General features: G+C 38.9%; 2 protein-coding genes across 3 annotated transcripts in view; one reads left to right on the top strand and one right to left on the bottom strand.

Annotated features, from left to right (window-relative positions):
• The window catches only part of LOC109081430 (NACHT, LRR and PYD domains-containing protein 3-like), a 28097-nt gene extending 23965 nt beyond the window's left edge, over window positions 1-4132 (top strand). Inside the window, exons 7-8 of the mRNA XM_042721431.1 lie at window positions 873-919; window positions 2949-4132. Coding sequence (XP_042577365.1) covers window positions 873-919; window positions 2949-3496 — 595 coding nt within the window. The 3' untranslated portion in view covers window positions 3497-4132. The remainder of the gene's footprint in view (window positions 1-872; window positions 920-2948) is intronic.
• Window positions 4133-8349: 4217 nt separating this feature from the next.
• On the bottom strand, window positions 8350-22992 carry LOC109110194 (gastrula zinc finger protein XlCGF8.2DB-like). 2 transcript variants are annotated; one of them, XM_042721007.1, is made up of 4 exons: window positions 21808-22992; window positions 16591-16683; window positions 15159-15299; window positions 8350-9563 (listed from the first exon to the last, which is right to left on the bottom strand). In XM_042721007.1, exons 3-4 carry the CDS (start codon window positions 15241-15243, stop codon window positions 8659-8661), a joined length of 990 nt encoding a protein of 329 aa, XP_042576941.1. In that variant the 5' UTR covers window positions 15244-15299; window positions 16591-16683; window positions 21808-22992; the 3' UTR covers window positions 8350-8658. The 2 variants fall into 2 exon arrangements, with proteins under 2 accessions (XP_042576941.1, XP_042576942.1); XM_042721008.1 differs by lacking the exons at window positions 16591-16683; window positions 21808-22992 and adding an exon at window positions 15390-15439.
• Between the last annotated feature and the right edge of the window lie 1195 nt (window positions 22993-24187).

Raw genomic sequence — 24187 nt, 5'->3', positions numbered from 1 at the left:
GTACAGTGCGCGTGACGCAAATTACATCACCAAAATACTAATGTATAACGAGTGGTTCCCTGCATTATTTTAGGAAAATGTTTTATGATTACAGTATTGAGCTGCTGCAATGGAGCAGTACATTTTAACAGGTATAATTAAGTGTGGAAATAACTGAAGGAAATATCCGTTATCTCCTAAATGAAGCCAACTAACATGATTCTTCTTCTTCTTTTGTCTCTAATATTTGTAAAAGTATGGGTATCGGACTCGTTCTGAAAAAAGTGGTATCGATGCATCCCTAATTAAAAAGTTTTGGGTATTTGTTTCGTTATGTTTTATATGGTGTGTGTTGGTCTGTTGTTAAAATAGTGTTGTTTGTTACAAACTTATGGATGTAGGAAAGTATTAAATGTTTTAAAAATAGAAAACTTTTCAACTCTTAAGTGACAATTAACATTAAATGTGCAAAAATCACATATAAGAAATAATTTCTGCTTACCTTTATCTCAGCATACAGTAGCAGCTGCCATCACGATCCATTTACGGTTTTCAACATTGAAAACTGATTGAAGATGGATACTGGCCTTTATTACAATCAAATATACATTTTCAACTAGATAAAATTTTAAGACTTTGACTTGACAACACCTTGTTTTATGGTTTTTTATTGTTTATTTTAAAAGAGATTTTTTAGTGTTTTAGTGTTTTTTAACTTTTTTATAGTGTCTTTCTAGCATGCCTTAGAATATCGCTAGTATGTTAATTTTATCTTGATTTCATAATCATTAGAATGACAATTAACTTATTAATTTGATTAATTGGCTGCACTGCTCTGTGTGTGTATGTGTGTGTGTTTACTGATTAATTGTAACATTGTGTGTTATTTATAGTGTGGATCATGGAGGAGAGTTCAGGATTTCACCAGGATTACACAAATGTATGTCTAACACACACACCACACATTATTAAAGAGTACTGATTTATTAACAATACACAACTGAACACATCTGGACCAATGTGTTTTAAGAGTACTTTAATTACAACTTGAAAGAAAAAAAAACAACAACATTTATGTTGTTCTTTTAAGTTTTAACCAAGTAATACATCCATGTAATGCCACAATGCCACAATGGAAGAACATATCTTTACATGCATTCACACAAAATGGACACAAAATTTATTAACCCTTCTTCATATCCATTTACAGAACTGTATATACTTAACAGAGTGCTGTGTGTGTTACAACAATGTATGCAACCTTACCTATTAAGGTATATACTATAAATATTAATGCATTCAGCATTACCCATTGATGTTTGGTCTTCATATTTTCAGCACAGTCTGTAGGTGTCAGGATTCTGGACTGTCTGTGTCATGTTTTGCCCGATTAGTTCATCATTTGTTTCCAGCTGTGTTTAGTTAATTATCCTCATTTCCTTGTGTACTTAATTCCTAGTCTGTGCTGTTTGTCTGTGTCGGGTCTACTTTTTGGATTGTGTGTTATTTCCCTGTTATTCCTTGGATTAAAGACTCCTTGTTCCTCGCTCTGCACTTCTTGCCATCACAGATCATGACAGAAGACCCGACCAAATACCATAACTTCCATGTGTACTCTATGTTTTTGTTTTTCGCTTTTCTCTGTGTTTTTGCTTCTGTTGTGTTTCCCTTCATGGATGCCCTTCTTCGGCCCGAATACCACCTCCTCCTCCTGCTGGAGCAGGGGGACAAAGCTCTCGAGGACCATACTAGACTGTTCCCAGCTCCTAGCAAGCACCACCCACTACCCAGATGACACACTCTGTGCATTCTAGGATGCCAGTCTAAACATTGAGTGCAGAGCGCCATTGTCCAAAGATGGTCCTTGTGTGGATTTTGGCACGCTTGTGGAGTGGATTCTGGCGAGAAACGGGTCACCTCTCACCTTCACTCCCGAGGATGATCTCGCCAGATCCACTCCGGACCCAGATCCCAACTCACCATCTCCCTGCTGTGCGGAGTTAAAGCCAGAAATCCGGAGCCCGCCGCAGCCAACGAGTTATCGCCACATGGAGTGGCAGAGCTGAGGATCGCCGCGGAGCCAGAGCTGCTGATGACGTCAGTCAAGGTGTGTGAGCCGGCAACAACGCCTGCCACGGGGGATCGAAGCGGGGACTGTGTGAGTGAGGTGAGTAGATGTGCGAGATGCATCTAAGGTGAGGGTGAGCTGAATATGGTGTGCCGTTTTTTGCTAGAACGAAGAGGTGAGGGCTCCAGCCAACGAATCCAGTCCAGAGCGCCCTCCAGTGCCTGTTCCTAGAATGCCCCCTCATCAAGTGTCTGCTCCCCCAGAGTGCAACCCTGTTCCAGTGTTCAGCCTAGAGGGGGCTCCTGATCCAGAGTTTAGCACCGAATGCCAGAGGCTCACGAATGCCCACCCTCCAACCCGCTCCTGCCTCCTCCACCAATGCCGTCTGGCAGCCCCTCTGTACTGTAATAAAATATCTGTACCCATATCTGTACAGAAATAAAATTCACCATCATTTTTCATTCACCACCAGCAAATCTAAAACTAAAATTACACCTTTACATGCATTTCACACACAGACTGGGAAAAAGAAATCATTTCATCTGAACATGCTTCAAACTATTCACATAAAACAAGGCTCACAATTTATAGTCAGGGTTCAGTAAAGTAACTGGGCCCCAGTGATCTAAATAAAAGCTTTTGCCATTAAAGTAATCCAGCCCTGCTTCATGGACTCAGTAATTTCAGCTTTTGAACTTTAAAGGCCTTAAAAGATCTTTGACATCTCGCCAAAGCTGCTATAAAATTCACAAGACCATCTCAACTTGGGATCACATCCAACTCCTCCAGAGTCACGTCCATCTCACAAGACCACACATTTCCATTACTTACAGTAGCTGTAAATGTTTGAAGCTGCTCAAAATCGCTGTTGTGTTATAACTGTCTCTTTTCTTGTGTTCAGATGCCTGGTTTCTCACACTGGATCCAAACACCGCTAACAATAATCTCAGCCTGTCAGAGGAAAACAGAGAGGTGACATGGGGGAGAAAGAAACAGCGGTATCCTGATCATCCAGACAGATTTGATGGTGTGTATCAGGTGTTGTGTAGAGAGAGTGTGTGTGGACGCTGTTACTGGGAGATTGAGTGGAAAGGAGATGAAGATTATTTTAGTACTGGTGTGTTTATAGCAGTGTCATATCAGAGCATCAGCAGGAAGGGACGAGGTCATGAGTGTTCGTTTGGATGTAATAATCAGTCCTGGAGTTTGTACTGTTCGCACCTCCGATACTCATTCATACACAATAACATAGAGACTGATCTCTCTGTGAAGTTTACCATCAGTCATAGAATAGGAGTGTATGTGGATCACAGTGCAGGAACTCTGTCCTTCTACAGCGTCTCTGACACAGTTAGCCTCATCCACACAGTCCAGACCACATTCACTCAGCCGCTCTACCCTGGGTTTCTTGTTTCTGTTGGAACATCAGTGAAGCTGTTGATCTGTTGATGTATCAGAACAGACTGACGAGAGATTCAACCAATAATGCTTTCAGCTGTATGATCAATCAGTAAGGGTTATAGATGTTATAGTGTCTTCTTTTCTCTTCATGACATTAATACTGCAGTTGATCTTCTGTCAGTATAGATATGTCAAAACAGATGTGTTATAAATCATCATATAGACGTAAGATCAGTGTGTGAGTGACGATCTGTGTGTCTGTGGTTTTCACAACCTCTATTTGTGTTGGTGGAAATCAGTTTTTATTGTAGTCTCACATCAGTCATTTGTATCATTACTATCGAAATCACCTTTCAGTTGAAAAAGGACCTTTCACAAACCTGATTCAATGAGAACATGTCATTCTGATATCTTATAATACATGTGATTTGTCTCTGTTTGTGCACAAATAATTAAAAACAATTTCAAATTAACTTGTGGTCAGATTGTAATTGATGATGAATATGTGAAATGTCTGAATGCTGTATGAATAATGATCTGCACTTTCAAATATAATAGATTCCTCACAAAATGACCTTCTAGAGAGTTTCTGACATTATAAAATATGACATTATTTACAGCATAGACTTAAATACCTAGAGGCCTCATTGGCTGCTTTGAGCGGTTGCTGAGATACGTAAACGCGTCCGCTGTGTTTGTGATGGCAAGACTGCCTTAAAAATAAATGGAAGTAAATGAGGGACCTGTGGTTTTTCTGGATAAAAACGCAATAACGTTCACATTTATCAACCGATTTCAGAGGTTTGTGATCTACATGCAGTTAAAAATAACTTTTCCTCCAGTTAATTAGTTAGGTTTGGAAAATTATTGATTTTCGTAAGAAATTTTGAAAGCTCACACTTCTAATAATTCTAATGTTAATGTAGTATAACTGTGACATATACATGTAATTTGAATGTACATTAAATGAAATTAAGTTATTTCATTGCTTTCTGTGTTCAACCCCAACATTTGAGCTTTTTTTGTGCTTCAAGTCAGAACGCAGCTCATTTCCTTTGAAATACTGGAAAAAAATCTAAATAATACATCTTTAAACACTAATAATTTACCATCATTGAGAAAATTGAATACAACCAGCGAATACAAATCAAAAAGTGACACACTGGTAATCTGCTTTTTATTCTGATAGCACTCTATAGCCTACAGATAAACTCCACAACAAACAATAACAAATCCAACTGATAAGCCTTTATGGATCCAGTAAAACTTAGTCATAGTGGTAAAATATTATGCACTGATACAGTGCACAGTAAAAATATAGTAAAAGTGATATGCAATATTAAAAAGTATATGAAGTACAACTTGTAGTAAAGTGAATAATATAAAAAGCGAGTACAAAAGTACAATAACACAAGTGATATAATAGATTTATAATAGCACAAATTATATGTATAATATGTGTAATACCATACTAAATATATGAATAACTATAGATAAATAATAGCAAGAAGAATATGTAATATCAATGGTGGAATAATACAGAATAGACCATAATGAAGAATAAATTAATAGTAAATTATAAAGTAAAATAAATAATTGTGAAATGAACAGTTTATAACAGTATTAGTGTAATAATTATTAAACAAATTAAGCTAATTACACAACACAAAAAAGTGTGGATGTGAATTCCAAATTGTGTTTAATTAATGAGCTCCTTAAGTATAATATATACATGTACACACACACACACACACACACACACATATATATATATATATATATATATATATATATATATATATATATATATATATATATACAAAATGTTGACTGTTTTCCCAGACTGTGATGATGCATTTCCACAGTTAATAAGCACTGTTATTATAGTTAAGTTGATTTCACTAATTCCATTCAAAAAGTGAAACTTGTATATTATATTCATTCATTACACACAGACTGATATATTTCAAATGTTTATTTCTTTTAATTTTGATGATTATAACTGACAACCAAGGAAACAGTCTTCAAAATACCTTCACAAAAGAAAGTAGCCCAAATCATTGAGGTTTGAGTAAATGATGACATCATTTTTTTGGGGGGTGAACTAGGCTATCCCTTTACAAAACATTTTCCATTTTTTCATGAAATAATACTCTAAAGAAGAGGCTAAAACTGCCAGCAGGTGGTGGTACACGTCTTTGAGTCTTTCATTCGATTCGTTCAAACAGCTGATTCATTCAGCAATTAATTAAATGACTCACTTTATGAATGGGCTTTGATTCACTGAGTCACACGATTCATTCAAAACACGAATTGATTCAGAAACTAAACACCACTGTATTGCTCACAGATGCACAACAATTCTGCTGTTGCTTTATAGGTAATATTATTGTTGGCAAAACTGAGCAAAAACAGACAATATTGTGTTTAAAATATAACACAATATTAACTTCTTATTTACTGAACTGTTGTATAAAATCACATTTGTACTCTCACTGCTTGTGTAATACAGATTATCATATGAAATAAATATGATACAAAACTCATACAGGAGCATTTTTGCCCTAATATCTTGAATTTTAGTGTTGAACTGCATTTATGGAGTTGTTGCTTTGCATCATAATTGTCAAGTCAACTGTATGAAATGTGCGATGACATACAGGTCTGGGGGCAGGGCCAGTGCGTTAACTTTGTTAAAATATTTTAATTGTGTTATTTTTTCACAACTAATTAATTAAGGTGTTAAACTGACAGCCCTAGTTTTTACTCACCCAATGAAGGAGGCCATTGACAGCTAGCTTAACTTTCCTGGACCTTAACACTGTTATTTATTTGGCAGTCTATGGGACAGTCTCAAGCCTCCCGGTTTTCATCCAAAATATCTTAAATTGTTTCCGAAGACGAACAAAGCTTTTACGGGTTTGGAACGACATGGGGGTAAGTGATTAATGACAATTTTCATTTTGCGGTGGAGTATCCATTTAATAAGCTTTTTGGGGTTTGGGACATTCTCAGGAGTATGCAGCAATGGTCCACAATTACTCTGCTGATCCAAACAGCATGCTCTTTGACCTCTGATGATTCAGATGGCATTGTGAAAAGTTACTGTGCTGACAGCTAACCACCAGTTCTTCATTAAACACCACTCAAGAGATACTTCTTGGAAGACAGCAACTCTGGTACTCAGTGAGAAAGAGCAGTGAAACAACCAGAGCGCCATTTATTTCATTACGATGATCTCATACCATATTGATATACAGGTCCTTCTCAAAAAATTAGCATATTGTGATAAAAGTTCATTATTTTCCATAATGTAATGATAAAACTAAACTTTCATATATTTTAGATTCATTGCACACCAACTGAAATATTTCAGGTCTTTTATTGTTTTAATACTGATGATTTTGGCATACAGCTCATGAAAACCCAAAATTCCTATCTCAAAAAATTAGCAAAATACAAAGACATTTATTTAATTACGATGATCTCATACCATATTGATGTAATTAATAAAATGAAGTGCATTAAACGTTACATTACATTATCAAGGTTTCCCAAACTGGGGTTTTCAGCAATGGTCCACAGTTACTCTGCTTTTAATGAAAGGATGATATTTGTTAATATAATAAATGTGGGGGATTTAAGTGTTCATTTCAGAATAACATCAGTCAAAATAAAATACTTACTAAAACAATTTAAATATTTAACTTGTTTACCTACATGTCAGGTGACCATTAACCAACAGAGAACAGTGATAATTATTAAAGTATTTATTTTAAAATGTCAGGGTACTTCAAGAAAACTTATTAGATGAAAGATGTTCAGATGACTAAAAATGTTTGGGAATGCCTGCATTACATGTTAATAAGAAATAATGTGAATTTGTGTATTTTAAGAGTGTGTATAAGCAGTAAGCTATTTTAGAAAGGAACATTTAAAATTATTATTAGGGAGAATCAAAAAAATTATGTATAATTCATTGCTATTATGTGAATAATAAGTATGTAATCCATAAAAAAGTAATTGTTTTCTAATTACAAGTATTTTAAAATGTAATTTAATCTTATTACAAATACTACATTTTTGGATTTTTGTTATGTGATTAAGTTTTCATGATTTAATAAGGTGCTACCTGGCTATGGTTAAAGTAAACTCTGATTTGCCATTGCTTTCAACACAGATGCCTGTGATTGGCTACAACTCAAGACTGCAAAAACGTGTTTTTTTTAAAATTCCAAACCAGAGCACACAAACAATAAAAGTGGTGTACTTTGAGTTGGAACAGAATTGAGTTGGTACTGTAAAAAGACACACACACACAAAAACTAATCGGATCATATATTACACAAATGACCCATTTTCAATTCAAGATGGTAATGAATTGGACACCATTATGCCGGGAGAAATGGAGTGGGTCAGACAATTTTTGACCATACATCTAGTTTGTGGAAAATTGAACGAACTTCGTTTTGTATAATTTGTATCTTAAATGCATTTACAGAAGCTACGGTGACCGATACAGGACTAAGATGTCATCGTTTGAGACTAGCCAGCAATGAGCTTGCTTCACAAAGGTAAATTAAGAAATTATATTTACTTAATTATTCAATAAACCGATACGTTATTGTGAATATTATTGATACTTTTTCATTATCGTGTCCTGACGAAGTGCACTCTATTTGACTGTTTAGGGCTACTGTGGTATATAAATTGCTCAACAGAGTTATGTATATTATATTGCATTTCTGTCAATAGATCCTCCTAAATATTACACACTGCACCTTTAAACTCAATCAAATGTATGAGAAATGTCTTGAAATGTCAAAAAAAAAATTCTTTATTTATTCCTTCCCTTTCTAGCTTGTACTTTTTTTTTCTATGTTTTAATTTTTTTTATCTTGATATTACGAGCACTTCCTGTGTCTGTTTGCCTCTTTAAGAAGAATCACTTTATGTATTCCTCAAATGTAAGTCGCTTTGGATAAATGCATCTGCAAAATGACAATGTAAATGTTGTCAAAATTAGAGGATGTTTATTGCAACCTCTCTATACTTGAAAGGATGCACATATGAACACTTGTGGCCACTTCTGACCGTGACAAAAGAAAAAAGCCTCAAGGCAAAATATAAAGGAGGATGCAAATAAACCACGTGGTGCAGAGGTGATCTTCTGATACGGAACAAGTCTCACACACACATATAGCATCTCGTCACTCTGAGGGACACTGAGTTTGTAAATGCTGTTTCAGGTCTCTTTTATACAGGAACCTCATCTCACACTGAGAGCACGAGTACGGCTTCTCTCCAGTGTGAATCCTCATGTGAATCTTAAGGTTTCCTTTAAAAGTGAAACCCTTTCCACAGTGAGGACAGATGAACGGCTTCTCTCCAGTGTGAACTCTTATGTGATTCTTCAGATTTGCTTTCTGTGGGAAGCCCTTGCCGCACAGTTGGCAGGTGAAAGGCATCTCTCCAGCGTGACGTATCACGTGTATTTCAAAGGACTCTTTGAATGTAAATCTCTCTTCACAGTGTTGGCATGTGTAGGGCTTCTCTCCGGTGTGAATCCTCATGTGAGCCTTGAGGCTGCCTTTGTGACCAAATTTTTTATTGCAGTGAGGGCAGGTGTAACGTTTCTCTCCAGTGTGAACTCTCATGTGATATTTAAGATTTCCACTTTGTGAGAAGCTCTTTCCACACAGTCTGCAGGTGTAAGGCTTCTCTCCGGTGTGAAGAGTCATGTGATTCTTGAGGCAGACTTTATGACCGAAACTCTTCCCACACTGAGTGCACGTGAACGGCTTCTGTCCACTGTGAATCTTCATGTGATTCTTCAGGTATTTCTCGATTTTAAAACACTTTTCACACTGCTGGCATTTAAAAGGCTTTTCTTTGGAATGAAGTATTGCGTGTCTGTTGAGGTGTTTAATGTTCCAGAATTTTCTTCCACACTGACCGCATTTAAACAAATTCTGTCTTGAGTGAACCATTGTGTGGTGATTAAAGGTTTCAGTGTTTTGAACTGTTGAAGATGTCTGTTCTTCAGTTACAAAATCATGATGTTTCTCTTCCATTACACTCAGTTCTTGATTCTCCTCTTTCAGTGCCATCAGCTCTATGACGAAAAGAGACAAAAACAAGTTAACCCCTGTTCAGTGGCACAAAACAGCAAATATCAACCCACTGAGCTACTGAAAGATGACAAATCTGTAATCCCAGAGTAAGAATGTGAGATATCACAATTTATGTCTCCACGATCTGCTATTGAAAAAATATTGTGCTAAAGCATACATTCTATTATTTGCACTTCTAGCACTTCCGTCTTGATAAATATAAACTATACAATGTAGCATGCATTCAAAGTAGGGCTGCACAATAAATTGCATGCGATTGTCATGCGCATCTCGTCAGTAAAGCAGGTTCTGTGATTAGTAGTAAATCTCCATCACGTGCTTTCAGATGGAGCAGCATTTACTACACAGAGCCGTAGTTCGCTGACAAGCTACGCAATATTGCATTCATAAATTGCAGATGGATCGCATTTGTTTATGACCACAATACTGCGTAGCTTGTCAGAGAACTACGGCTCTTTAATGTTTAAAGTGAGGTTTGAGCAAAAACATTAATAATTCTATACATTTTGAAATGTAGCTTGATGCTAATTGTACCTCTAATTATATTTTCAGATGCATTTTTCTAAGCATTATGGATAGTTTTCTGATGAAGAACCAAAAGTTATTTATCTTAATTTAGTGCTGTATATTGAGCAGTGGATGATGTAAAAGCCATTTAAAAGATAAAATGATGTCAAACCTCTTTTTAAAAAACAAACAAACAAACACTTCTGGAATAAACAAATTTTAAATATGCGATTTATGTCTGAAATATTAGAATAACTCAACTTGGTCCTCTCTAGGGCTGGGCCGAATACCATTTTTCGAGCTTCGAAGCTTCGCTAGTAATCAACACTGAATATTTGAAGCTTCAGAGGGAGGGGGCTGAACATATTTGTCTCTCTAATAAAGGCAAGAATCTCTGTGTCTGTCTGTCTGTTTGCATTTTTATTATGTCGAGAACCATTCATCCAATCGACTTCACACGTGGCGGTGTGTTGCTGTGGACCCAAGGGAGTGCAGCGTCGTGTTTTGGTGCAATATGGACACTCGACATGTTCAAAATTAATAAACTTTTAATAAACTACAGAACAGCGCGAGCCAGAAGCAGCGCGCCTCATGCGGGCAGGGCTTATATGCTCCAAGAGATTTATCATTTAATAATTAAGAATGAAAAATAAATGAACGAGGTTCAACGAACTGTAATAAATAAACAACACAGTAGCAAACTTTTAATAATAGCATCACACATTTTAATTAACAGTTTAAATAAAATTAAATGAATTCCCTTCTATAGAATATAACAAACTGTAATAGGCTAAATAGAACAAGGTAACGTTAGGCTGGTTAAACATCACACATTTCAATAAACAAACTCTTTCTTTTTATTTTCAAAGTTTAAATTTAATATAAATAATGTTGCAAGTTAGTGAAGCTACCTACTTAGTCTTCTTCTATTTTTTTTTGTGGTAGGAATTTGAGTTAAATTTTGTGGTTGTACCTACTTAGTCTTCCTTCAGTCTCCAGGAATTGAAGGAGGTGATTGACAATCTTAAACCCTCATTCTGTTCTAGCGATATCATTCACACCAAATTTTTTAAATTAATTACTGATTCGATTGGGCCAGGTCTGCTGTCTCTTATTAATAAGTGTCTCCAAACCGGCTCTGTTCCTGCCGACTTTAAAGTTGCTACAGTCACTCCTCTACTCAAGAAGCCTTCACTGGACCACACTGTTCTAAAAAATTTTCGTCCAATTTCTGTTTTGCCTTTCATTTCAAAAGTTTTAGAGAAAATTGTGCTGAATCAACTTCAACACTTTTTGACTAGTAATTCTATTTATGAGGTTTTTCAATCTGGTTTTAAGTCTGCTCACAGCACTGAATCCGCCCTTTTGAGTGTTAAATGATATTTACCTCTCCACTGATTCCGGGGATTTTGTGGTTCTTATTCTTTTTGATTTATCGGCTGCTTTTGATACCATAGACCACTCCTTACTACTATCTAGATTAGAGTCTTGGGTAGGTCTAAAAGCAAACGCTCTGAAATGGTTTCAGTCATACCTATCTGACAGAAAGTTTTTAGTGAAACTTCCCCTGCTCCTCTGACCTGTGGCCTTCCACAAGGCTCTAAGTTGCTACAGTCACTCCTCTCGCTGTACATGCTACCTCTGGGTTCTATTCTAAGAAAACATGGTGTGTCTTTTCATTTCTACGCAACTGACACTCTAGTTAAGAAAAACAACTCCACTGCGATCACTTCCCTTCTCCAATGTTTAGAGGAGGTTAAATTATGGCTAGCCCAAAATTTCCTCTTCTTAAACGAGGACAGGACCGAGGTAATTGTTTTCGGTCCTAATGAGAACTCTCAGTGTATAAGCCCTGAGCTAGAAAGTTTATCCGTTTTTAGATCCTCACGGGTGCAGAACCTAGGTATTATTATTGACCAACACTTAAAATTTGATAGACATATCTATTCTGTTATTGGATCCAGTTTCTATCAGCTTCGTTTACTGTCTAAAATTAAAAACTTTCTCACTCCTAAAACTCTAGAAATGGCTGTTGATGCGTTTGTTACGTCTCGTCTAGATTACTGCAATTCTTTACATTGCGGTATATCTTAATCTCAAATTGAGCGACTTCAGCTTGTCCAAAATGCTGCAGCCAGACTTCTTTTAAAACTGTCGTAAACATGAACACACATCACTCCAATTCTTAGATCCCTTCACTGGTTGCCGATTTGTCAGAGAATAGACTTTAAAATTCTCCTCTTCATTTATAAATCCCTTCATAACAAAGCTCCTGTCTAGTTATCTGAACTTCTTCATCCTTATACTCCATCAAGAAGCCTACGATCCTGTGACCAGGCTCTGTTGGTGGTCCCTCGCGTTAGGCTACAGCGTAGAGGGGAGCGGGCATTTGCGGTGGCTGGGCCACGACTCTGAAATACCTTGCCTTTAAAGATCAGACTGGCCCCTTCCTTGTCTATTTTTAAGTCCTTGCTAAAAACTTTTTTATTTTCCTTAGTATATTGACTACTGTGATATGCTAAATTTTGAAATGGGTGGTTTTAAATTTTTGTCTGGTCTATTTTCCATGTATGTGTAATATTCTTGCTCTTCTGTAAAGCACTTTGGTCAGCCTGGAGGCTGTTGTAAATGCGCTATACAAATAAAATTTAAATTGAAATTACTTTCAAATAAATAATCAGGTTGCAAGTTAGTGAATGTAGTTTTTTAGTGTTTTTACAAAGTTTTTTGTGTGGAAGTTTTTTTTGTGTTTATGTTTGTTTTTTTTAGTGGTGGATAAAAGCAGTTCATTTTTTTTTTTACACCAACAATAGGCGTACTACTCGCAGAACTCAGGTGTTTTTCAAACTTGATGTGCTGTTGTTGTAGGCCATTTTCAAATCGCATATTTGGCACACTGCCTTTGTCTTGTCCTCAGTCCATTTAAAGTGCTCTCACACAACTGAGGTCTTCTGGATTTTTGTCTTTTCTTCCAGATGAACTGAATCATGACGTTCACTCATGGGCGATTCATATTCAAGCGGGAATGAGAACCATTTGAGGGGGATGCCAGTTGTTCAAGAAAAAAATAAAAAATAAATATTGAAAATCAAATGCCAACCCACCGAACAAATATTTGAATAATAGAATATTCTGGTCCAGTCCTAGTCCTCTCAAATATGGAGAATTGTGAACAATTTCAGTCAGGATTTAAAGGAACAGTTCACCCAAAAATTCAAGTGCTGTCATAATTTACTCACCCCAGGCTTGTTCCAAACATGCATGGGTTTCATTTGAATAAAAGTTTGGAAGAACTTAAGGATTGAGTAAATAACAGCCCTTTTTTTTAACTACTCCCTTTATAAGCTGCCATAATAGCACAGAACTATGCTTAGTTACAAATGACCTACATTTGACATCTAATTGCAGCTACATCTCTCTTCTAGTGCCATTAGATCTTTCAACAACACAGACCATGCTATTCTCTTGGATAGCTTGAGAACTATGTTGGAATTCAGTTATATTGAATAGGGCTGGGGAAATAAATCGATGCATCGCGAATCGAGAAATGATTCAGCATCGATTCTGAGATTTTCTGAATGCATCGCGATTCTTTCTTGAATCGATTCTGAGCATAGTTTTGAACAGCAGACGGCACTCCATGCTTTAGAATCAGCCGTACTCTGCTTGTTTCCAAATCTTTACACACACTTAAACCTAAAATAATAATTCATAAAATTCGAAAAGGCTGAAGGGAATTACAAAGGTGTTCACAGTGGGCTGTGTTTACATTAATCTCGCGTCATAAAAGCATTCTAAGCTGAGGTGAAATTACATGACTCAGCCGAATGCTTTAGCCCTCTTCTTCATGAGTATTTGAGTGTGTGGATAAAAACTAGATTAGAGCGCCATCTGCTGTTAAAATCTAAGTTCAGAATCGATTCCAAAGGAATCGCGATGCATTCTGAAAATCTAAGAATCGATCCACGAATCGACTCTGCATCGATTTATCATCCCAGCCCTAATGTTGAATTATGATAATTATTTGTTATTGGCCACTGTCTATTTTATCTGTTACTACTTTGTGTAAATCAAGAGATGCAAACTATGGAGTGCCACAGGGCTCAGTATTAGGTCCTCTGCTTTACTCCTATGCATGTTTTTCCACTGAGGGACATTATCACTGGATTTCACAGTTATGCCAATAATACTCCAGTTAGCGGAGTACATTAATGATATCAAAGATGGGATGGCTAGTAATTTTCTTCTTTTACATTGTGACAAGTCAGTTATATTCATTAATGACGAGAAGGAGAAGCGTTGGCTAAACTGGAACTAGAGAAACTTCAGCTGCAAAAAATTAAAACTTTTTTTTTCATGTTTTTAAAATGTTTACATGATTTTATTTAGAAGAGGTTTTAAATGCTTCCTGATGTTTATTCACATCTGACAAGCATTCATTTAGTCTGCAGTCTTTATTCTTTTGTCCCGTGAACTGCCCAATTCATCTTCTGTCTCCCCTGAACACATTCACACCTCAAGCATCCAGGCACGAACTACAGCCAAACGAACTAAAACCAGACACTTGACAAAGCCATTCATAAACAGGAACACGAGAGATTTACGAGTAACTTATACGGGAATACAGAGGATCGGCAGAACATATAATCCATTTACAGAATCTTGACAGTGACAAAGGAGAAAAATAACACCAGACCACTGGAAAATACACTAAATTAATTCACAATTATAAATATGATGATACAATTTTCCTATTACAATTATTTACAAATGTATAAATAAGTAATTTTAATGATTCTGCAACACGTAAATCTTCACACATCCTCGATTGATTTGAGTGTGTTACTATAACACTGACTACTTAATGTGTAACTTTACTGGTTTTATTAGCAGAGTTTGTCACTTATCTCAAAGTTTCCTTTATAAATGTTTTCTATTAATATATTACGTAATATATTTTGTATATTGGTTTTTATTTTATATGTTTTATTACAGTGTTTTTGTTAGACGCTGATGCATAAGTGATAGAAATGAGTGGATTGTATTGTTTTTTGAGAGTGAAGACCAACCTGTGTGTTCCTCAGTATCTTCACGTCTAAGTCTGAACGTCTCTTCAATCTTCACATCTTCACTCTCCTCTTTAATGAACGGCATCTTTGAAGTACTGTGTGGATCTCAGCGGGAGTTTCTGTGTGGACAGTCTGTCTTGACTGAGATGAGAATAATTAACAGAGATGAAAATAAACCGAACTCAATCAGTTTCAGTAAGGTAGTCAGTGCAGTGTTCTCGTTGTGTTTACACTGTTTCGAGCAGCATGCGGTGATCCTCTCTTCCGTGTTAATGGTTACGTTGGAGTGATATGGGAGGGTAATTTTATGTTACGTTTCTGTTTAGATGCGCTTTACTCACACAAAACAACGTAAAACACTGAATTATTATATTCAAGAACAATTAATTAATTTGGCATTGCTTGTACAAACTATAAAACCGCCTGAACGGTTTGTATGAAATTAAATACTTGAAATGCTTGGAACCTTCAGTCGAATCACAACAAATGCAGGAGCGCGTCGCAGGCTTGTGACGTCACAGCGCCAGAACAAAATAAAAGTCCTGTTAGCGCGCAGACGAACATTTGTCACAGACATTCAGGGTTTTATTCCTGGTTAAATATATATATATCTATACCTTAAAATTACTATGATTCTGTCTAAAAAAGGGCGCAAGAGTCAATAAGTTTTAATAATAAGGCTTTAAAAAGTGTTTAATGCATTTTTTGAAGGAACCAAAGCCAAAGCTTTCATTGTGCTATATATTAATAAATGTAAACCTATATAAGGGGCCTCATACTAAAAAAATAAATAAATAAATAAAATCAATGGGGAAAAATGTTGCAATATATTAATATAATATATAATAATATACTAGATATATATATACAAATATATATAGATTTGAACACCCTTCTCTGTGAGTTACACTGGTGAAATCTTGCAATCAATTATTTTATATTTACGTCATATTATTTAATAAACTGTCAACAATTCATTAAATATTTTTAAATCAATACAAATGAATTTGCCCTGTGTAGCAATAAAACATTGAGGAAATTATCCATTTTAACAGAGTAACCGCATTACACTTCCAGTACATTGTTCCAAGATTTCAAACACTTTAAATTAAACAAAGCTGCTGTTTTGTAAAACTAAATGACAACTAATGAATCACTGGAGAGACCGTTCTTAACTGTAGTAACATATAACTAGCCCGGTTTCCATCCAAGGATTTTTTAAGAAAAAATATTTAGCGCGTCAATATTTTTACCGATATAGCTGATGGAAATGATAACATTTCTCATGTGTCAACATTATCTTTTTCTGTTTAACTTTAGCACATAAATTCTATATCGATACTTCAAATGTCACAAAAAATTGTTTGGAAACACTTTTTGTCGAGAAAAGGGCTTTACGTCAAATTATAAGCAAAGAAGACAGACTACATACCTGCTGAATTTGAAGGTGAATCTGAAGCATCATTTTCAGTCATTTCTTTCTCGTTCTCAGAGTCTGATCCATCACTGTCCATCAGTACTCTCTCTAGAAAACACAGACACCACACAAACTAAATAATTAGGAAGCAAACTAAATATTTTTTAAACAGCTACATTCAATAAATGTCTATGACCAACAGTGTTCCCTTATCAAAAGCTACACTCGATGCTGCGCTCAATAGCGCTAATGAGAACATTCTTTGTTCGACCGGTTGTGAAGCATGTGTGTCAAACACGCCAAGGATCGGTAAATAACGTCGGTAGGTGACGTCATACATGCACCATTGATTACCTGCAGGTTATAAATAGACATGAAACGGACACATCTTCAGGTTTCTTTGTCTTCAGAGACCGCATTGTGTGTGTGTGTGTGTCATGCTGCTGAACGCATTATATAGCATGTTGAGAGTAAAAAAAAAAGAAAAGTTTTAAACAACTTATTTTTCTTGCTGATTCTATAAGAGATGCGTGCCTCACTCTCTATGGCCGATCTCTGAGGAGAAATCGCATGTTTATTGTTTGGAAGAAAAGCAGGCTGCTGTTGCGTTCTAGAGTGGCAGATGTGAGCACCGTGGTTCACTTCCTATCCGCGTTAGGCTCTTTTCTCTCACGAGGAACGAGCTGCTTTCCGCTCATTAAGATCGCGCTTTGATCTGGCTGAGGATTAAAGTACCGGCAAAATCCCCCTCTCTCATGTTCTCGCCAGATCGGAAGGTTCTCGCGCCCACCTCCGAAGCGTGCCCAGGCACTTCTTCTGATTGGGCAGAGGCGGCTGTGGCTATTGCTTCTGTTTGTAATGGATATTGTGGGTGTTCTATGTTAGTTGTGCTGTGTGGAAGATAGGGCCATGAGGAGTTACTAGGTGGTGGCTTGTGTAGTGACCAGATAAAAGCCTTAAAATGAGGTTTTGTACATATTGATTTCCTAGGTGAGAGAGACGCTAGCAGGCTATCTCTCTCCTATAGGAGCAACATCGATTAAAAAAATAAATAAATAAAAAAATAAATAAAATAAAAAATAAATATTAATTAAATAAAATATATATGCAATTGCTCCCTGCCAAGCTATGTAGCAACATCTACACTTGGATGGAACGCATTTTCATGCTGTGGGTCAGACTAGTGCTGCCCTGCACACCACGGGTTCTGCAGGCACATCAGGCTGATCTTCTTAAAGATCTGAGTGCCAGAAGGAGACTTTTAATACGTTTCTCACTCACTGTGCTCAAGTGTCGGGGCTATCAAAAAAAAAAAAAGTCTCGACCCGATCCGGCTCCTCTGGGGCAGGAGGCTCAAAGAAAGAGTGTGGCGAGTTGTGCGCCCCCTCGTAAGATTGGGGAGCAGCTTGTAGCACTTGGCAGCCGCGGATGGAGCTGGACCAAAGTATGGTCATAACGACCAAAGCAAGGGCCTTAAGCTGTGCCCAGGACAAAGGGTGTGTCCCCTCAGGGAGGGCCATGGAAAATTCCAACAGAAGTGTAGAGCTCCTTCCTGGCACCCTTAGAGGATCACTGAACAACCTCCGCCACCACCGGTGTTTCGGAGGGCAGTGGCCTCCAATGAATTGTTACATGCTCTGTTGTCTCCTGCCACGTACCAGGACACCAGACATCTAACACCCCCCCCCCCCCCCCCCCAACAAACAAAGTGTCAAAATTAGTGCCCTTTTCGGAGAAGCTGGCAGCGTGGAAGCTACTGCCAAATATCTCCCCATGAGTGGAAAGGACTGTAACGAAAGGTTACAGGATTCAGTTTGCATATCGTCCTCCGTGTTTCAACGGCGTGGTCTCCACTTCTGTGACACGGGAACGTGCATATCTGTTGACACAGGAATTGCAGACTCGGTTGGTCGAAGGGGCCATAGAATGTGTTCCTCTGCCAGACAGAGAGTCAGGCTATTACAGTCGGTATTTCTTGATTCCCAAGAAAGACTGGGGGCTGCGTCCAATTTTAGAACTTCGCGGGTTGAACCGCTGCCTCAGAACATACAAGTTCAATAGGCTGACAATCAAGATGATTGTTTCTCAGATCCAATCGGAGGATTGGATTGTGACAATTGATCTAAAGGACACACATTTTCATATAAAAATATTGCCACAACCCAGGAGGTTCCTGAGGTTCGCTTTCGGGGGCGAAGCTTACCAGTATTAGGTTCTTCCATTCGGCCTAGCCTTGTCATCCCGCACTTACACAAAATCCATGGATGTACTTCTGGCTCCTCTACGACTCCAGAGCATCCACATTTTAAATTATATGAACGACTGATGACTTGACCCGATGAACGACATCAAGAGCTTGCGCCTCGACATCAGGATGTCGTCCTAGCTCATCTCGAATCTCTGGGGTTGAGACTCAACGCCAAGAAAAGTGTTCTCTCTCCTGCTCAGAGGACAACGGTTTTGGGGGTGGTATGGGATCCGATCACAATGCGGGCACAGCTGTCTCCTGCACGTGTCGAATCCATTCTAACCACCCTAAAGAACATCAAGCTAGGCCAGAAAGTCACTGTTCATCAATTTCAGAAAAGTTTTAGGTCTCATGGCAGCTGCATCCACGGTGATACCTTTGGGCCTCCTGCACATGAGATAATTTCAGTTGTGGTTCAGAGCCAGGGGATTTCATCCAAGGGCCAGTCCCCAGAGGGAAATAAGGGTTATGTGCCAGGGGCTTCATACCCTCTCTATGTGGTTCAGACCCCGGTTTCTGACTTTGGGTCCCACTCTAGGTCCGTGTTGTGGTGGTTTCATCCAAATGACAGACGCTTTCCTCATGGGCTGGGGAGCGGTCTTAGATGGCCGTCCAGCCCAGGGGATCTGGAGAGGTCATCTTCTCGAATTGGCACATCAATTGGCTCGAAATGAAGACTGTATTTCTGGCCCTGAAATACTTCCTCCAGTAGTTAAGAGGCTACCATGTCCTAGTGCGGGTGGACAACACATCTGTAGTCTCTTACATAGAGCGCCAGGGCAGACTGCGGTAGCGCCGCTTGAACGAGTTAGCGCAGCAGGTTCTGCTTTGAGCACAGGACAAGTTCCTGTCCCTCAGGGCGATTTACATTCCTGGGCATATGAATGTGGGAGCACACTTGCTGTCCAGACAAGCTGTGAAACACGGGGAATGGAAACTCCACCCCAAAGTAGTCAGTCAATCTGGGAAAGATTTTAAGTAGCAAAGGTGGACCTCTTTACGTCACAGCAGATGACACTATGTCCCCTCTACTTCTCTCTGACTCATCCAGCTCCCCTGGGTCTGGACGCGATGGCCCATACGTGGCCCAGACTGCGTCTTTACGTCTTTCCTCCGATTGCTCTGCTCCCGGGAGTCCTAGCCAAGGTCCGTCGACAGGGGTCTTGCCTCTTACTGATAGCGCCCCGTTGGCTGACCAGAGTCTGGTTCTCAGATCTAATATCCCTCCTCGACGGCTCGCCGTGGGCGATTCCGATCAGGAGAGATCTTCTCTCTCAGGCGCAGGGGACAGTATTTCATCCCCGGCCCGAGCTCTGGAACCTTCACGTCTGGCCCCTGAGGGGGACCAACTAAGAGATGCTGGCCTTTCAGCAAATGTAATAGAAACTATTCTAAGTGCTAGGGCTCCCTCCACTAGAAGAACTTTTGCCCTCAGATGGCGTGTTTTCGAGGGCTGGTGCATGACACACCATGTAGACCCAGCTCACTGCCAAATTGTTTCAGTACTGGAGTTCCTGCAAGAGAAATTGTCCTCAGGCACATCCCCTAGTACTCTCAGAACCTACGTGGCCGCTATTTTTCAGCTTGCCGTGTTTTGATTGACGGGGTTTCTGTGGGAAAGCACCATCTAGTCGCCCGCTTCATTCGTGGGGCTAAGCGGTTGAGGCCACCCACTAGAGCTATGGTCCCTTCATGGGATTTAGCCATAGTGCTCAAAGGGCTGGCTGGCACCCCTTTCGAACCATTAGAATCAGCGCCTGACAGGATTTCTGACTCTAAAGATGCTTTTTCTTATGGCCATTACCGCTCTAAAGAGAATTGGGGATTTACAGGCTTTGTCAGTCCTGCCTTCCTGCTTAAATTTTGTCCCTGGGCGAGTCAAAGTTATTTTGCATCCTCACCCTAATTATCCTCCGAAGGTTCCTTTCTCGACCATACATCCGGTCATTCTCAAAGCCTTCTGTCCTCCGCCATTCACGACAGCGGAGCAAGAAAGACTTCACTTACTGTGTCCAGTACATGCTCTTCAATTTACGTCCACCGCACTAGCCAGTGGCGTAAGTCAGAGCAACATTTCACATGCCATGGGGGCCACAACCGGGGGGCAGCTGCCACCAGGCAAACAATTTCACATTGGGTGAGGGATGCTATTGCCCTAGCCTTCGAGGCGCATAGTCAAACTTCGCCTCTAGGAGTTAGGGCCCATTCAACCAGGGGGGTTGCATCTTCAATGGCTTTAGCAAGAGGCGCGCCCTTGCAACAAGTGTGTGATGCGGCAGGTTGGTCCTCTCCGCACACATTTGTCAGATTCTATAGCTTGGATGTCCATGCCACTCCGGGCTCGCATGTCCTTGAGTCGACATCCCAGTGTCATGTCTGAGACCTCTTTGATGTTGTGCGCACACACTACACAACCCTGGGGGTCCAAACAGTGTGGCAGCGTTGGTATTCTCGTTCCCATTAGCGCTATTGAGCGCAGCATCGAGTGTAGCTTTTGATAAAGGAACGTCTCAGGTTACTTGACTGTAACCCTGTTCCCTGAAAAAGCGGGAACGAGATGCTGCGCCTCAATGCCGCACTGTCGACGTGCCTGGACGTCTCTTCAGACAAAGGGGTAACCTGAAGATGTGCCCGTTTCACGTCTATTTATAACCTGCAGGTGCACGTAATCAATGACGTCACCTACCAAGGTTATTTAAGCCAATTCTTGGCATGTTTTGACACACATGCTTCACAACTGGTCGAGCAAAGAATGTTCTCATTAGCGCTATTGAGCGCAGCATCTCGTTCCCGCTTTTTCAGGGAACAGGGTTACAGTCAAGTAACCCGAGACGGTTTTTGAGCGCAGCATCTCGTTCCCGCTGAGATTTTTCAATCAGCTTTATTTTTTCATTGCCATCTGCCAAAAAAAAAAAAAAAAAAAAAAACTATGGAAGAAAATGTGTAAATGAGTTTACTTGGTTATTTACTCAGGCTTGTTTTACCTTGTGGAACACTCTGGATCTCATCGAGATTCCTTCCTTTGGATTCAGATAGCTGTCCTCGTTCCACAGCCATAAGACTTTTACTTATCTTGGCCAGCTGTAATGTACCTTCAGGAAGCTGATAGTACTGTTGATGGACCCTGATGTCGTGCCCTAGGAAGTCAGCAAGGTCATCCATTTCGTTTACGCAGTGCAAGTAATCGCTTGCTCTTACAGGATCAATGATTTGCTGTCGGGGTATCACCATTCTTGTTCCTTCTTTAAACACTTGAGCATTATGACAACGGTTCCCTTTTTTTCTCAAAAAACTCAGCTGCAGTCTTCGCTCTTTAGAGCCTTTCGGAAATGCGACCGCTCTTGCCACCTCTGGCATATCTTTGTGCTTTGATTCCAAATGACGTGCCATTTTACTGAATGGTTTGGAGCAGAATAAGTAGTAGTACTTTTTATTGTACAGTCTGCCTCCATCTGTTTTCTTCTTGAGCATCATGACGGTCACATGAGAATGATCAGGTGAAGACGATTCTTCATTGTCATTTTCATCAGATGAAGAGGATTGTCTGGGGTCATTTCTGTCAAATAAATGTGGCAGAATTAGCCTGTAGACAGTGTCCTCGTTCATGGTGTTGTTCACGTTAAAGCACGCTTTCCTTGCAAAAGCGCATTAAATCATATTCATATTATTAAATTGCATCTGAAATTATTTTAGATTTGGTAAGAAAAAGATGAGTTACCTCTCAAACATACTTATCTTAATTTGATGTTCCTTTAGTGGCCTATGTTCATGTTATTTTTTACAGTGCACTGCTCGGTTTAAATGGCCTGTAGTCTGCGTTCAGCGTGACCACCATACCCCCGTGATATTACTATGCCAAGCACATTTTGTTTTATGTGGATATTGGAATGCGAAGTACAAAATTTTAAATTAGTTCATTTTGTCTTGTTAGTAGTGTTAGACTTTTGTCATGTCTTGTGTCGTGTTTTCCTCCCTCACGTGCTCCTGTCATGAGTGTTTCCATATTTGGTCGCTACTGTTCCTGTCCCCATTGTGTTGATTTGGTTCCAGGTGTTCCCCGTTTATTTCCATTGATCCCAGAGGGGTATTGCACAAAAGTAGAATTAAGAAAGCCAGGATAACAGAAAAGGCGCGGCTTGACCTAGTTCAATCAGCACATCCTGGCTTAGTCTGTTGCACATTTGCTAAGCCAGGATGAGAGCGTACAGCTATGTCAAGCCAAGTGTACATAGTTGGGATAAGTGCACGTTCACGGCATTCTGAAACAGACCACGGGATCGATCACAGAATCAATGATGCAAAAATGGATAAAACCCATGCGGCATACTTCTCGCCAATTGAGCAACAGCTTGTAATGGAAACATATGAAGAGGTGAAACATAAAATATGTAAAAAGGGAAATACAGCTTCTTTAATAAAACAAAGACAAAGTTTTATTTCAGATTATAGATTAGATAAAATCAATTAGATAGAAAAAAACCTAAATAAAAATAGATAAAAAAGATAGATGCGGTAGATTAAATAGACAGATAAAATGAGGAAAATAGATCAAATACTGTAGATGCGCATAGTGTATAAGTGTTTGCAATTAATCATACATGTGCTTGCATGAGTAACATGCATGTCCACTGGTCACATTTAAGGCAAAGTGTCCAACTGTTAATTTAGGGAAATGACAAATAACTCCTTGAATTGTAATTATGATGGCTTCAGTGGAGCACTGGTTATTTGGACTACTTATGCATTCAGTTGGTCCGCTATTGTCTGCCAGGCTTACCCACTTATCCACTATGCGTATCTACAGTATTTGATCTATTTTGTTCATTTTATCTGTCTATTTAATCTATCTCATGTCTCTTTTATCTATTTTTATTTAGGTTTTTAGTTTTCTATTTAACTGATTTAATCTAATCTGATAATTTGATCTGTTTTTATCTATCTAATCGTTTATTTAGCTCTCTTATGTATCTATCCTTCTTAAAGAACAAGCACGTCTGGCCAAAAAAGGACCTGGCAGCAAGTACAAGAACCTTTGCAGGCTGGTAAGTGACTTGATGTGTGAAAAAAAAAAAAAAAAAAAAAGCCAAATTAGGTGAATAGTGTCTGCTGCCATATTTTATTGTCTGTGTTGATTTTAGCATTGAAAAAAACAAGGCTCATATATCTGGCACGGGGGGTGGTCCTCCAACCCAAGACTTGACCACAGCAGAGGAGCTGGCCCTGGAGTTGAATAAAGGGAAGCCAGTGATGGAAGGGATACAGTGAGGGACATCCACTGACTCTGGCCCAGCAAGAGAGACTGGCCTCTTCATACAAGGTACATTACTGCTGTACTACTGCACATGGAAAACAATCAAGTATTTA

This window comes from Cyprinus carpio, chromosome B3 (genome assembly GCF_018340385.1).
Source record: "Cyprinus carpio isolate SPL01 chromosome B3, ASM1834038v1, whole genome shotgun sequence".
Lineage (NCBI taxonomy): Eukaryota > Metazoa > Chordata > Actinopteri > Cypriniformes > Cyprinidae > Cyprinus > Cyprinus carpio.
The sequence above is the reverse complement of the archived record's forward strand: the minus strand, read 5'-3'. Positions and strand labels throughout refer to the sequence as shown.